Source organism: Pipra filicauda, unplaced genomic scaffold (genome assembly GCF_003945595.2).
Source record: "Pipra filicauda isolate LSUMZ 115617 unplaced genomic scaffold, ASM394559v2 scaffold78_size3787270_pilon, whole genome shotgun sequence".
NCBI lineage: Eukaryota > Metazoa > Chordata > Aves > Passeriformes > Pipridae > Pipra > Pipra filicauda.
In genome coordinates, this window is record NW_024104964.1 from 716,406 (window position 1) to 731,484 (window position 15,079).

A 15,079-nucleotide genomic window follows, 5' to 3' on the forward strand; every position below is an offset into this window, starting at 1 on the left:
GTGCCAGCCCTGATGTGATACTGAAGCGGAGTCGTGCAGCCAGCCCCAAGAAGGCTTCACAGGAAAACAAAAGGCAAGATTTGAGGTAACAGTGAGTTGCGGGTGGTTAATGACATCACCTCAGCCAGCTCAGCTCTGCCGAAGAACCTGCCCGTGTCTGCAAACGCAGCCCCGCGTCACACGTCCCCTAGCGCTGGCAACACCTCAGCTGCCAGCGCCTGCAAACGAGAACCGGCGTCTCACCAGGGCAAATAAACCTGGGTGTTGCTCTCTCACGTTTCTGAGAAGAAACAAGCGTGGTGCTTTGCAGCATTTGTACTTGGGCATATGGAGCCAGAGCACAGCTGGGGCCAGGAGGCCTCTCTGGAGAGCCCCCAGTGCAGCCCCTGCTCCAGCCTGTGGCTGCCCAGGGCCGAGCCACTGCAGGGCACAGCACCACACACCCCTGCGTCTGGTGCTGGCACCGAAGCAAGACTTCTACTGAGCCTTGAGGAACGAATCTGTACAAACCACCCTGAGCATTCCAGTCCCCAAGGCCCTCGAACAGTTCCTGTAGTGGCAGCAGGAACCTGTCAGACCCGAGGCCTCTGCAGCATTCCCAGGGGCCAGAGAGACGAGTGGGGAGCAGCCACCTGCTGAACCCCTGTAGGGAGATGGGGAGCAGCACCCGGGTGAGTCCAGAGCCCCCACGGCCCCAGACCGACAGCAGAGCAGGGAATGCCCCATGGCACGGGGGCTCCTCTCGGGGAACAGCCAATTAACCTGTGCTTGGCGTGAAGCAGCCGAGTTTCAACACCCAGCACAGCCCCGCTTTGCCAACCTCAAGAGAACACAACTTGCATTTGGAAAGAACTTTATTTAAAATCAGCGATTATACAGACTTTCCCCGCTCACAGCACACGAGTGCCCTGGCCCAAGGTCCCCGTCCCCCCGGTGGCCAGGCTGGGCACACCCATGGCCGTGCTGGCTTACACCAGTCCCCATGATTCCATATGGGAATACACGAGTACAAAAGATCTGCTCCTTCACAGCTAACAGGCATTTCATTAACCTTGACAGATTTGTTTTCTATTACTTCTAGCATAATCAGACTTTGAATTTGTCTTCTGCTAAGAAACCTGGAAAAAGGAAACTTCCTTTAGCAACTGCGTGCACCAGCAGAGCGATTCACACCCCCTTTGTCACCAGAGAGACAGCAGGAGTTGGGGCCATCAGCAGGGAAATATGATCAATAGCAGCATTTTCCATGTGACCTCAAGTTACAGTTGTCTACAGAAGAAGGAACTGTGATCATCCGTAGGGAAGCAGTTAAGTACTGGATCCACTGTTAGAAGAAATCGAGTTGAAAGCAGGTTTTACCTTAAATAGGATTAAATATATATTGCAAGACACACCACACTCTGCAGGGGCTGCACATAGAAGCAGAACTGTGGGCAGGGGGGCAGGGTCCCCCCACCTGCACCAAACATTCCCACACAACATTGTCAAATTTAAAACTATCACCACTGGCTGAAAGTTGTCCAAGGAGTATTTACAGCGCAGGCACAGCCGGGAGAGGCCCTGGGAGCTCCACAGTCCGTGACGCTCCAGCGCCGAGTCCCGTCGGGAGCAGGTGCCGCCCGGCCACGCCAGTCCCTTGGGAACCCCGGTGCCCCTACACAGACAAGCGCTTGGCGTGGGTTAGGGCAAAGCTACAGGAGGTGCAGCTGCGAGGACGGCACTGCCACATGCTGCAGTGGGGCCTCCCTGCGCACACGGGCGACGCACGGTGGGGCTCCTCGGGAACATGCTGCACAGTCGGGCTCCAGCCACTGCAAAAATCCCGGCTTCCAGCGTCAAATGAAACCATTTCCAGCTATACAGAGGGTGACACCGGTCTGGGACCGGTGTTTACAAGATGCCAGTTCCTATGGACCTATGTCGCGTTACAGCTCCGTGTGTGAGAGACCAGGCTGGATCTTCAGCGAATAAGTAGGTCCACGATTGTAGATCAACAACAGACTTTTATTGCTTTATACATGTGGTGCTGTTCAAGGCACTGTGGCACGGGCTAGAAAACTCGGAATGACTCGTGAAGGGACCTGGAATGCGACACGGCCGGTGCCGCGCGCCGCTCCTCGGCAGTGCTGCGGCGGCCGGGGCCGGCGGGCCATGGCCCGGCCCTGGCCCCTCACATGCCCATCCGGATGCTCTGGATGATCTGGAAGATGGCTGCAAGAGAGCGGAGAAGGGAGCTCGGGGGGCCCGAACGCTGCCGGGCCCGAGGAGCGCCCCGAACAGTCAGCGGGGCCCGCGGCGGCTCACCTGATCCGCAGACCACGAAGATGAACAGCGCCAGCAGCCAGGGCCCGACCGACGCCTTCTCCTCCGGGGCCGTTCTCTGCGGGCACAGCACCGGTCAGCGCGGCCCCCCCGGCCCCGCCGCCCCCCGCCCGCCCGCCCGCCCGGCCCGGCCCCGCGCACCGAGGTCTTGGCGACGTTGCCGCGCTGGGTGATGTTCTTGCTGTGCTTCTCGTTGGCCATGCGGATGCGCTGCTTGGCCACCATGGCGGCCCCGCTCAGCTCGGCTCAGCTCGACTCGGCTCAACCCGGCCCGGTTCGGCCCAGCTCAGATCAGCTCGGCTCGGCTCAGCCCGGCCCGGTTTGGCCCAATTCAGCTCAGCCCGGCCCGGCTCGTCTCAGCCCGGCCCGGTTCGGCCCAGCTCAGCTCAGCTCAGTCCGGCCCGGTCCAGCTCGGCTCAGCTCAGCTCGGCTCAGCCCGGCCCGGTCCGGCCCGGCCACCGCTGCCGCGTCAGCACCGCGCGCGCCGCACGCCGGGAGCGCGCCGGGGGAGGGGCCGCGCGCGCCAACCCGCGCACGCGCCGCGGCCCCGCCCCGCCTGCGCAACGTGGCGCGCCCTGCGGCCGCCGCGCGCCACTGACCCGGAACCGGAACTGCCGCCCCCCCCGCGCCAAGATGGCGCCGCCCACGCCGCTGCTCGCGGGTGCGTCGGGCCGGGCCGGGCCGGGCCGCCCCGGGAGGCGGGCGCGGCGTCGGGCTGGGGCGGTCCGGGTCCGCCGGTACCCACCTCCCGTCCCCTCCGCAGGGAGCGCTGCCTCGGCGTGACCGAGCTCGGCCCTGGCGCCCTTGGCGGTGTCGCTCCCGGGGCCGGGCAGGGCTCGCCGGGCCGTCTCCGGGGGTGCCGCTGCTCAGCCCGGCACCCCGCGGGAGCTCCCGGGGCCGCGTGTCCGGGGTTCGCTTTTCGGGCGCGGGGGGGTTCTCGCGCGGTTCCCGGGGGGCGTTCGCGGGGCTCGGTCGGTGCGAGGGCTCTTAAGAGCGCTCTTTCTTCTGAGCATCTCCCTGTTCAGCTGTCCCTGACATCAGGGAGATGTACTTTCCTTCCCTGTGTTTCTAAGCCTTAAAAACCGTATTTGCCTTCGCGTGGGTCGGGGGGCTGCAGCTGCTGCGGGTGGATTTTGGGCTGCTCGGTGCTGTCTGTAATCTATTGTAAATCTGGATCTCAATGGGTGCCCTGATGGCAGAGCTGGAGAACAGGCTGCAGGCAAGGGTATGCAGCTTGTGGCTTGTATTTAGGGTGTGTTAAAAGGTCCCTTTGGGGTCTGTCAGGGCCTGAACCCCAGGAAATTGCATTCAGACATGAGAAAAACTGCTTTGCTGCGAGGTGGGGGCATAAGCTGCCCAGGGCTCTGGGTCCCCATCCCGGTGGCTGGGCTGGGGGCTCAGGCACACCTCATGTCCTGGATGTCCTTACAGCAAGCAGTCTGTGCCTGTTTTAGGGTTCACAACTTAGCACAACTTCTGCTTTGGACAATTTGAAATGAGTTCCTTGTTTCCATTTCAGTGAGAGGGTCCGAAGGGCTGTACATGGTGAACGGGCCCCCCAGTTTCACAGAGAGCTCGGCGTTCCAGAGGTACTGCTGTCACTGGCTCTGATCTTTCGTGCAAAAAAACCAGTTTTGTAAAAAGTAAAGGTAGATTCTGGAATTGGAAAATGCGTAAATATAAGTGAATTATTTCTTACTGGTTCAGAAAATGGATGGTTTGGGAGGCTTTGTGCTTGCCTGAGGTGTGACTGCCAGGTGGCAGTCCCTGAACAGGGGCAGCAGGGACTGCAGGACTCATCGAGGGCACAGCAGGAAATGTGTTGCTTTTTGGTTTTGTTAAAAAATCTTCACTTGGGCACTAATGACTACTCATGCGCATTTCTTGTTTCTTTAGGGACTCTGGAAAAAATTGCAAAGCTGTTGCTTTTAGCAAGGATGGCTCTCTCTTTGCCTGGTGCAATGGAGAAAAGTGGGTGCATTTTATGTTCTTAATCTTTAGTTTGTGTGAAATAAATTGGATCAGTTATGCCCTGTGACTCTTTTCTGTGTAAAGGCAGTTGCTGTTAGTGCAAGTATTTGCAGGCACATTTTAAATGCAGTTTATTTTTGCATTCTTCACAGTAGTGGCTTTGTTTCCTGACTCTCAGATGAAATATTTGCTGTTTTCCTGTGTATAATGCACCCATTCCTGTGTAACCTGCATGTGCTTTATTCGTTTGGTTGTTTTTTTGTTCACAGCTCCCAGTACCTGGTTTCTGGGATGAATTAATTAGTAAAGCCCACAGGAGATAAAGACTCTGTGCACCTTATGTACCAACATCACAAGATTCCTGTTTTGTAGACCAGGTGCATTTTAGAGTTCACTCTCTTCTTCAGAGCTTACAGATAAAAATACATGTTCTGTTTTGATCTGTGCTCTCACTTTTTCTGTCATGCCTGGGTATCTGGTTTTAAAATGTGCTCTTGCAAAAATTTAGTAAAAGCAGGAAGGGAAGAAAGCTCTTCTAATTGTGTTACATTGGCTAAATTTGGGACAGACTTAGGAGAGTCAAATACATGAACAGTTCTCTTAGTAATTAATTAACTATTGTAAACATGTTTTATTGAAATAACATCTTTTGGTTCCAGAGTAAACGTTGTTAGTGTCACCAGAGCTGAGTTACTGCGTTCCTTTGATCTCCCAAAGGCAGTTTGCCTTGAATTCTCACCAAAGAATAATGTTCTGGCCACGTGGCAGGCCTATGCAAGTGAGTACTGTGGCAGCTGGGCAGGCACCTGGCATATGTGCATGTCTGAAGTGGGCTGGCAGCCTCTCCAGGACCTGCCTGCTCTCTGTAGGACATTTATTGGCTCAATGAGCAGTACAGAAAGTGCATGAAGGGTCTGTGGGTGATCAGGGACACGGTGGTGGAGTGAGGAATGCCATCCTACAAACCCTGAATCAGAGGGCACGTGCTGCAGTTACTGTGAGTGAATCCCGTGTTTCCAAGCACCGGGAGCTGGTCGTGGTGCCGTGTGTGGGCAATGTCTGTGCAGGCAGGTTGTGTTCCTGTGCAGACAGGGCACATCAGATGCCTTCCTGCAGGAGTTGTGTCCTCCCCTGGGTGCAGTGCCTGAAGTGTTGTCCCTGTCCAGGGCTTTATTCCCTTCCCTGCCTCTGCAGGGGTTCTTCCTGACTCAGAGAGCCCCAGTCCTGTTTGAGCAGTGTGTCTTACGCAGACAGTGCAAATGCTGCCTCAGGAAGAGCTGGGCAAGAGCTGGGCCTTGGGAAGTGGCCTGGGACAGGCTGTAGGATGAGAGAAAGCAGCAGAAACTGTGAGCTGTTCAGGGTCTGTCCTGAATCACTGACAGCCATAGGCAGGCTGTGGTATCTGGGGTAAGGAGGAGGGTACAGAGAGTTTAAAAGCAGCAGAACTATTTTGCCTGTCTTGCAGAGAAAGCTGTGATTTCCATGGGATTGATAAAATCACGGCACTCCCATGAGAGCAAAATGTAAGAGTGGAGAACATGCCTCCATTGTTTGCCACAAGGATGGTTTTTGATTTTGGTTAAAAAACAAGCATTAAAGAGCTGTGCAGGTGGTGTTGGCCCCAGCCCTGCAGCGGGGAGTAGAAACCCTACACCTTCGAATGTGAGTTCTTTCTGCAGAGGGAAAGACTGAGGTTAATAGGTGCAGCAATCAGCAGCCACGGGTTTGGCCCCTCAGGGGCAGGATGCTGCTTGCTAGAAGTTCCTGTGTGGGTGGGTGTTTGCAGAGCCCTGAGGTGGAGTGTCCTGGTGAAGCAGGTTTAATCCCTAGGTGGGGTGTCCTGGTGAAGCAGGTTTAATCCCTAGGTGGGGTGTCCTGGTGAAGCAGGTTTAATCCCTAGGTGGGGTGTCCTGGTGAAGCAGGTTTAATCCCCAGAGACCACTGTGTTTTCTTGCAGCTGGGAAGGATGGTACAGCGGGGGTGCCCAACCTGCAGCTCCATGATCTGAGAACCGGAAAATGCTTAAAGTCCTTCATCCAGAAAAAGATGCAGAACTGGTAAATAACCCTTCCAGATGCTAATTGTTTGCAAAGAAATTCAGTTTCCAAAGTCTGATCCAGGTAAATGGAGCTGTTTTTGCAGTGTTGGCTTTCAAGCTAGTGCCTGCTGCTGGCTAAAGGCCAGTCTGTGCTCGTGAGTGTCGGTGTGCAGCTCATTGTTAATTCACCCTCCTTTTGCCCCACAGACAAAGCTGGGCAGGCAATAACTAAGTCCACTTGCATATTTTTTGCTATGCAGATGTTATTTGTCCATAATATGAAACATATCATATTAGACCTTGCTGAGCTTTAGAAAGGGAGGGGAAAAACAATCCTGGAGAGCTAAAGATGAGCATGATTTAGTGTTTCTGACTTTTCCTTTGAATTGCAGGTGTCCTTGCTGGGCAGATGATGAAAGCATTTGTGCCAGGAATGTGAACAATGAAGTGCACTTCTTTGAAAACAACAACTTCAGTACGCGAGTATTTCTCTACATTTCATTCATTCTGTAAATGCTGCTTCTTTTGGGGGGTGGTTTTCTTTTTCAAGTTTTTCCTTGTTTCTTCTTTGCTTGCTTTATATTTTAAATATTGCCTACATTCTATTTGAATTTGGAATTCAGAATCATTATGCTTTACTGAGCTGTGTTTTCACTTATTTATCTTTTCACTGGCATATGTGTATGAAATGCATCTGATTTTCAGTTAAAGAGGCTTTATTCTATATTCTTTCTCATGTAATGAGATCCAGGAAATTGTCAGTAGAGAATGTGATCTGTGATTACTTCTTTGGGTTGTGTGTGTTCTGTCAATAAACTGTTAAAAAATGGCTTGTTAAAAAATTCGTATCAATGGCAAATATGAAGTAGCGAAGCCTGAAAATTTTTACCAAGGAGATTTAATACTGGTGGTAGAATATTTGGAGTCAGTAGAAGTCAGAAAGGGAACAGGGAGGAAAAAAGTAGGGGGTTAAAAATTAATTAGAACAAAGCCGTAAAGGAATTAAAACTGAGGGGAGAACAGTGTGTGGTTTTGGTTTTGTGTTCTTTGTTTTAAATGTAAAGCTGATACAAGAATTACAGCTGTAAGAGATAGGGTTTCCCCAGAATTAGCCCTGCTGATGTTAATGAAGCTGTGGGAAGCAGGGAATGTCAGTCTCAGCAGGAGGTCTGCTGGCAGTGCACATTCCTGGCTGCAGTGAGGCTCTGGGGTGCTGCTGTTCCCAGCAGCTGTTTGTGGAAAGAATTCAGCCAACAACAGGCCTCTGAGTGCTTCCTGTGGGGAAGGTGTGAGGGGAGAGCCCTTGTCTCTGTAATGGTACCTGTTCCCTGGATGTGGCTGAAGCCAGCACAGATAAGGTGAAGAACATCTTCTTTAAGCACAAGCGTTCACTTGGGATTTGCAGGCTTCCTGTGCTGTTTGAACTTCCAAATACTAAATACTGGGCTTCAGACCTAGGCTTGGTTCAAGTTGGTTTTGTAAATAAAACTGTGATGAAATGGGAAAGTAATGGCTGTTTGCTAGTAAAAGAACTCCTTTATGGTTACCCTTACTGATCTGTGTTATGCAGGATACAGCCCCATAGAAGGGTGTGGTTAGGTCATCCAGGTAATGTGGTTTGTCATTAACATCACACATCTATGGCCTTTTTCTTGGCAGACACCATTGCAAATAAGCTGCATTTACAGAAGGTCAGTGATTTTGTGTTGTCCCCAGGAGCGCAGCCAACCAAGGTACTTCTGATCCCATTTCCAATCTTTTTCTCGGTTTTCTTAAAAAAAAAAATGACTGTGATGTTAATACAAGACAGAGGTAGTACCTGTGGCCTGTGCTTTGAGCTGCAGTGACTCTGGTGGCTGTTGCAGGTTGCTGTGTATGTCCCGGGCAGCAAAGGGGCCCCGTCCTTCGTGCGGCTCTACCAGTACCCCAACTTCGGGGGCCCGCAGTCGGCGCTCGCCAACAAGAGCTTCTTCAAGGCTGACAGGGTGACAATGCTGTGGAACAAAAAAGGTACAACAGCTGTGTGTTGGAACTTTTATATTCGGCCCGTTTTGGATTGTATTCCTTTGTTTACTGTGGGGAGTTTGCATTTAATTTGCATATGCAGATAAACCCTGAGGACAGCCATTAATGCCAGTACACTGTTAAGATGCAGTTCTGCCCACCCCGGAGTGCTCAGCACTTTCCTGTGACTGTCACGATTTTGTATGTCGTAACTGAGAGTGTTCTATACATGCTGGTAAATCTTGCAGTTGAATAGCAAATTCCTATATAAATTTGCATTCTGTGTTGATAGTGTATTTAGATTGTAAATATAAGACCAGTTTGTGCTCTGGTATAATCTTAATCTGTAGAATTGTACATATGCAGACGTGTCACAACTGGAATGAGCTGACAGGGCTCTGTGCTTTGCTGTTTGTTAGCAACAAGCTGTTTCACAGTAATTTTGTAAAAACCACTTTACTTCAACCCGCGTAGTTTGTAATACAGGGAAGGTGTTACACACACGTGGAAACCACGCATGAGCACATGGCTTTGGATAACAGATGTGCAAACAGCAGCTGTTGGTGGAACGTGTTACTCAAGGGCTGATCAGGAGCTTTGGTTTCTATCTTAGAAATATTATTTTTATGGCTGCAAAGTACGTTCACTGGCTTGTGATCCAACAGTGAATGAATAGATCGAGCTTACAGTTTCCATCTGGTCCGTTTGGGTTAACATTAGGACAAACTCAGTGCAGAAGAGAATGATACCAGCACTGTCACACAAGGAACCAGCTGGAATTCCTGGCAGAGCGATTCCCCTTTGTGCAGTGCAGTGTTTGCAGGGGTGGTCTGTGCAGTGGCTGGTGTGGTTTGCAGCAGCTGTGCTGCACTGACTGTGTCTGTTCCCAGCCACGGCCGTGCTGGTGGTGGCCAGCACCGAGGTGGACAAAACGGGGGCGTCGTACTACGGGGAGCAGACCCTGCACTACATCGCGGCCAACGGGGAGAGCGCCGTCGTGCAGCTGCGTGAGTACCCGCCTGGGCGGGGCGGGGCTTCTGAGTGCACTGCAGGATCTTCACACAAAATGAAATGCTTTTAGCAAAAAATCCTTCACCACTTTTTTTTTTTTATACCTCTGAAGTAAGATGTTGGGGGTTTTTTAAGTGCTATATTATCTTACCTTTGATATACTTGGAGTGAGTGGTGCCTCCTTCCCTGTGGAGTTGGACTTCTGGTTGCTTTTGAAAGTCCAATTTTGAAACTTTTTTTCACACTGGCATTTGCAGAGGGATTTGGTTCCTGACTAAGATGTGGTGCTGCTGCAGGCTCTGCCTGAGCTGTGGAGCCCACATGGAGCTACCCTCATCTCTACAGCTGCTGCTGTCACCAGATGTCATTTTCTGTCACACTTCTAACTCTGAGCTGCATCGGGTTACTGTCACTGAAAAGGTTTTGAAGGGGGACACACAGGCAGTGTGATTATACACCCTCCTTTCTAAAGATAATGAGACTTCAGAGTGACAACAGGAATGAACCATTTGACTCAGTTGCAGATTTTGGGTCAACTCTGGATTAAGGATTCAGAAATGTACTTGGCATTTATCTGAACTATGGGTAAAGATATCCAGATTATGAGAAGTTATAATGGCCTGTGGTTTGTATTTATTCCTGGATATTTTATGCAAATTTTCATCACTAATTCATCATTCTTCAGTATCTCCTAATGTTCCAACCCATAGAATATCTTCTAACAGTACCAAGTTTTGATCATTATGTGTAAAACCATTTCTGTGTGCTCACTCACATTAAAATCTGGTTTATAAAATACTGTGCATGGGCACTGTCCAAAGATAACTTAGGTTACTATTACTTACCACTGCAAAGCTGAGCTACACAATATTTCTTAGATTAAAGAAAGAGGAACTATTATCCAGCTGGTATAAAACTCCTGTTTTCGCAGGTTTCCAGTGGGACAGTTTAAGAAGGTCCTGAGGTCATACTTGAGTAACGAGGAAAAAAAATAAAGGATTTTTTTTACATGACAAGCTATGCTTACTGTAAAAGTGCTGGTGCTGACCCTACAGAGGTAATTTGGAATGGCTGCAGTTGTTGTTGCAAACCGTAACTAAAGTTATGAGAAGATAAAAGGCTGTTTCTCCCTCTGTTGTTAGCAGAATTAATTTTCACTGTCAATAATTGCATCACACTGTTTTTGCAAAGCATGAAGAATTGCTATGGATTTTATTTTGGCTTGCACTGAAAAAATGCAACCTCCCAACAGGTGTCTGTTTTTCCTTTTCCTTTAGCAAAAAATGGTCCAATTTATGATGTCGCCTGGAGCCCTAATTCTCTTGAGTTCTGTGCTGTGTATGGTTTCATGCCTGCCAAAGCCACAATTTTTAATCTGAAATGTGACCCCGTGTTTGATTTTGGCACTGGGCCTCGCAACGCTGCCTACTACAGCCCCCACGGACACATCCTGGTGCTGGCAGGGTTTGGGAACCTCAGGGGGCAGATGGAAGTGTGGGATGTTAAAAACTACAAACTCATTTCCAAACCCGTGGCCTCGGATTCCACATACTTTGCGTGGTGTCCCGACGGGGAGCACATTGTGACAGCTACGTGTGCTCCCCGGCTCCGGGTCGGCAACGGCTACAAGGTGTGGCACTACACGGGCTCCGTGCTGCACACCTACGAGGTGCCATCCAACGAGGAGATGTGGCAAGTGTCCTGGCAGCCCTTCCCGGACGGGGTGTTCCCGGAGAGAGCGGTGAGGTACCAGGCGGTCCCCAGCGAGGTGCCCGGCGCGGAGCCGAAGCCTGCGCAGGCGTACAGACCTCCTGCCCTGAGGAACAAGCCCGTCACCAGCTCCAAGCTCGTGAGTAGCACTGTCCTGGGGGAACTGAATTGTCGTGTCTCATGGCTTTGTTTGGAGCTCGGCCTCATGTATGTGTGTGTTTTGGAGGAGGAACATGAGGAGAGTAGCTGGGCTGACAGCAGCACTGAGGGGGTTTGGAGGGATTTGGAGAACCCTCTTTGGCACTTTCCTCACGCTTTGCTAGGTGTGCTAGAAAACTCCTGTTTCTTTGGCTGAAATACTGTCCTGTCACAAAGCATTTGCAGACTTTAATAATGCTCTCTGCAGTGTGCACTAGAATACTAAACTGCACATGTGGTTTGCAGTGAAACTGGGCACTCTGGTTAGGACAGAAGCCTCTGATTTGGGTGACCTGACTTACCAGTCTGAGCCCAGCCAGCCTGGGAGTTGACTGGCCTCCCAAAAGCCACTGTTTTTTGTTTTTTTTCCTAAGGTAAGTTTATTTGCTAGAAAGAAATTGGATCATTAGAAAGTCAGCTGCAGCTTAAACACCTTACAGTACAGTGACCTACTTGTCTAACTAGTTTCTTTTCTGCAGGTTTTCAAAGTAGGCTGAGTAGCAGCTGGTTCCATTTAACAACTGCACCCTTGGTGTTTGAGTCCTAGAGAGCTTTGATTTTGAGCCTGGTGCTTTTGAAGGAGACTCAGCCTGTGAGCTATGCTCACAAACTATCCACGAGCAGAGGGAGTAGGGAGAAGACACATTAAAAAAATAATTCTGTTTACTTATGGGCAAAAAAATCTTGTTGTATGCATTAAAACAATACAGCACCACAGTTAACTGTTATCTTAAAAATTACACTGAACAACCCTCCCTTCTCATCCCCCATGGTCCCCCAAAAACCCTCCATCTCCCTTCCCAGCACTCAGCCTTCCTCTCTGGTCTCCAGGAGTTTTGAGTCAAACAGCTGTCAACAACAGCAAAATGCCAAGCTCCAGTCACTTTGTGCTGGGTTATTCCTCTTGGATTTTATTTCCCCTCAAAATAGAAAACATCATGATTTTGTTATTTTATCAGAAATCTATGAAATTTTTAGGATGCACAGGGTAGTCCCTTCTAAACTTGAGTGGATGAGTTTGAAACCCCTGTCACAGTCTTTGGCTACTCCAAGGAATGCATACTTTTATTCCTCCCTTCCTTTCTTTGTTTTTCCTTCTTCCTTTCTGGTTCATCTTTGCATATGATGTTGTCTTAGGTAGGTTTTGGGTTTTCTGTGCCAACTTGGAATACAGGCTTTTAACTTCATTTTGTGTATCCTGCAGCACGAGGACGAGCCACCCCAGAACATGAAACCCCCTTTGGGAGGTGGTGATAAGCCACTGTCTAAAACAGCTCTCAAAAATCAGAGGAAACATGAAGCAAAGAAAGCTGCTAAACAGGTACTGCAGAAGTCGTTCTTTCAAGGATAATGTTAGTTAGTTAATTAGTTTTCCCAAAGGGCACCGGTCGGTCTCAGAGCAGTGACCTGTGCACGGAGAGCCCTCCACACACCTCGCCTGTGCTGCGGTGTGGGGAGGACAGCAGAGTTCAGCCAGACTAAAGCAGGCATAAAAGCATGGCTTAGAGTAACAGCTTTGGGGAGTTGCTGTGAATGTTAGCTGAAATCAGTGTGGAGATGAAGTAATTCTTGCCCTTCAGCTTCTGCAGAGCGTGTTTTGGTGTTGGGTGGGAGGTCAGAATGGGCCGGGTACTGGGATGTGTCCCCAGCAGGACAGGGCTGAGGTGTGTTTTCAAGGCAGACCAGAGACAGGCTGTTTGTCACCCCTTGACTTGCTATTCTTTGACTAGGTAGGAAAACGTCAGCTTTTGGTATTAGCCTTCCAATTTCTACAAACTCTGAAGCAATAATTTCTTTAAATAAGATTTTTAAAATTTCTTGCACTGGTTTTGAGCCCTTTCTTTTGCTTCAGAGACAATGACCCAGTCTGCTTTATAAAACATTTGTGTGTGTGTTTATCATGTCACCCTTACTGACATGTGCTGTATATATGGTTGGTGTCTTGAGGAAGTAGAAATTCAACAAGAAACAGCATGTGAGTTGTTCTAGATAAGCCTTTGTCCCTGGAAAGAGATACAGAGGTAATGCAATATATCAGAGCAAATCATGCATGCATTTTGGAATACACCAGCAAACTAGTGAAAGAAGAAATACTAAATGGATGCCTTAAAGTGATTAAAGACATTTTTCAATCTCTTTGCAATCCAATGTATTTTCTGGATCATGCATTTCTGTCTACAGGAGGCCAAAGCTGATGCGAACCAGGGCCCTGCCCAGGCCCCAGCGCCACAGAACGCCCCACGGAACGCTGTGCCTGCCACCACCACGGGAGATCCTGAAGTGGACAAGAAGATAAAGAATTTGAAAAAGGTGAGACTTTTTTTTTTCTAGCAGACAACGACGTCTCCAAGACCAGCATGGGGGTAAGGTGAGCTAGGCTCAGGAGGATGCATTTACATCCATGGTACTGTCCTGAGTTTGTGGCCAACTTCCTCTGCTTTCCCAGCGCGTGCAGCAGTGGAGGCCATCGCATGGCAGAGCTCCTGAAGGGCCCATCAGAGGTGGCAGTGCAGAACCACTGCCAGCTGCAGGGAGGAGTGTTCCAGGCTCCAGTTAGGAATGCTGTGGAGGTGCAGCCAGTCCCCAGCTGAGGGGCAGGTTGCACTGAAAGGTGTTGGTGCTCAGACAGGAGCTGTGTGGGCTCCATGGTTGTTGGGTCCTGGGTCCAACAAGGGAACCATGCCCTTGTGGTTGGCCTTGTGGTGCAAGTGTGAATTTTACTGCCAGTCCTGAGAATTCTTGGATTAAATCATTTCAGAACAGAAATTGTTTAGTTCAGGCTAGAGAACTTCTCACATTTCTCTTGGCGACCTTCTGCTTTTTATTGTCTCTGGATTAACATTCCAGGCTTTCTGAGGAAAATGTGTGAAGAAGAGAGATAGTGATGGAGTAATTTCTGAGTTTGGATCCAGCCCTTCAGCGAGACAGTGAACGGTGTTCGTTTCAGAGAGGAGGAAGTGCTGCTGTTCTCTAGGTTTTGTTCTTGAAAGAAATGTTTGTTGTAGGTGGGAAGTTCTGGATTGAGTATCTGGAGATTCCTAAAGGGAATGTGCCTTCCACAGAGACCTGCCTCCAGATGCCTCAGGCAATTGCAACTGGAACAATTTCCAAGACTTTTTTTTTTTTATTCTTGGTTCACCAATATTTTGTGTTAGAGTGGCTTTTTGTATTTTTTTTTTTACAGAAGCTAAAGGCAATTGAGCAGCTGAAAGAACAGGCAGCTGCCGGCAAACAGCTTGAGAAGAATCAGGTATGGTTAAGATCTGTGCAGTTTATTCAAGGTTAATTTTATAATAAGCTACATCTGTGGCATCTTATGCTTTTTTTTGTTCTAGGTAGAGAAGATTCAGAAAGAAGCTGCTCTCCTTAAAGAACTGGAAGATCTAGAACTGGGTGTTTAAAACTTGCTGGAGCTCCAGTGTGGCGCTAACACGAAGTTCATGCAAAATGTAGTTTATTATTAACTTGAACACAGTAAAACGTTTCAGCAAACGACTAAGGGTGCGAAAGTCCACAGCAATGCACATTTGCCTTTAAAAAAGTTTTCCTAAAGATTTGTGCACTTGTGAAACCCTAAAGTAATGAATATCCATCAGCCAGTTCTGCTGCTGTTCCAACCAGAAATATGCTCCTTTTCTGGAGCATATTGCCTAAAATAGACTGGTTTTCCTTGTTCGGGTGGGGGGAGGGAAGCCGATGAAAACATTTGATAGCTTTATTATATTTAAAAAGAGATGCGATCTTTATGCAATAACGGAATGTAGATAAAAATAAAAAGCATTTAATAGTAAAGAAGCGTGTTTGTTCCGTTGCAGGGCCCCTTTA

At 49.3% G+C, this 15,079-nt stretch overlaps 3 protein-coding genes across 5 annotated transcripts in view; 1 reads left to right on the forward strand and 2 right to left on the reverse strand.

The window, feature by feature from the left end:
* The window catches only part of LOC120324984, a 2,850-nt gene extending 1,894 nt beyond the window's left edge, over window positions 1–956 (reverse strand). The window contains exon 1 of the mRNA XM_039389979.1: window positions 895–956. Within this exon, the coding sequence (XP_039245913.1) occupies window positions 895–956 (62 nt within the window). The remainder of the gene's footprint in view (window positions 1–894) is intronic.
* Window positions 837–2,805, reverse strand: SERP1 (stress associated endoplasmic reticulum protein 1). The gene is made up of 3 exons (XM_027716158.2): window positions 2,464–2,805; window positions 2,305–2,380; window positions 837–2,211 (listed from the first exon to the last, which is right to left on the reverse strand). The coding sequence occupies exons 1-3, from the start codon at window positions 2,545–2,547 to the stop codon at window positions 2,171–2,173; spliced, it is 201 nt and encodes a 66-aa protein (XP_027571959.1). The 5' UTR covers window positions 2,548–2,805; the 3' UTR covers window positions 837–2,170.
* A 135-nt stretch (window positions 2,806–2,940) lies between these two features.
* On the forward strand, window positions 2,941–15,046 carry EIF2A (eukaryotic translation initiation factor 2A). 3 transcript variants are annotated; one of them, XM_027716080.2, is made up of 14 exons: window positions 2,941–2,983; window positions 3,842–3,911; window positions 4,219–4,293; window positions 4,953–5,071; window positions 6,251–6,350; window positions 6,724–6,806; window positions 7,991–8,064; window positions 8,197–8,341; window positions 9,226–9,342; window positions 10,624–11,195; window positions 12,459–12,575; window positions 13,436–13,564; window positions 14,439–14,504; window positions 14,590–15,046. In XM_027716080.2, the coding sequence occupies exons 1-14, from the start codon at window positions 2,956–2,958 to the stop codon at window positions 14,653–14,655; spliced, it is 1,761 nt and encodes a 586-aa protein (XP_027571881.1). In that variant the 5' UTR covers window positions 2,941–2,955; the 3' UTR covers window positions 14,656–15,046. The 3 variants fall into 3 exon arrangements, with proteins under 3 accessions (XP_027571881.1, XP_027571891.1, XP_027571908.1); XM_027716090.2 differs by lacking the exon at window positions 2,941–2,983 and adding an exon at window positions 3,013–3,547; XM_027716107.2 differs by lacking the exon at window positions 2,941–2,983 and adding an exon at window positions 3,013–3,232.
* Window positions 15,047–15,079: the final 33 nt, after the last annotated feature.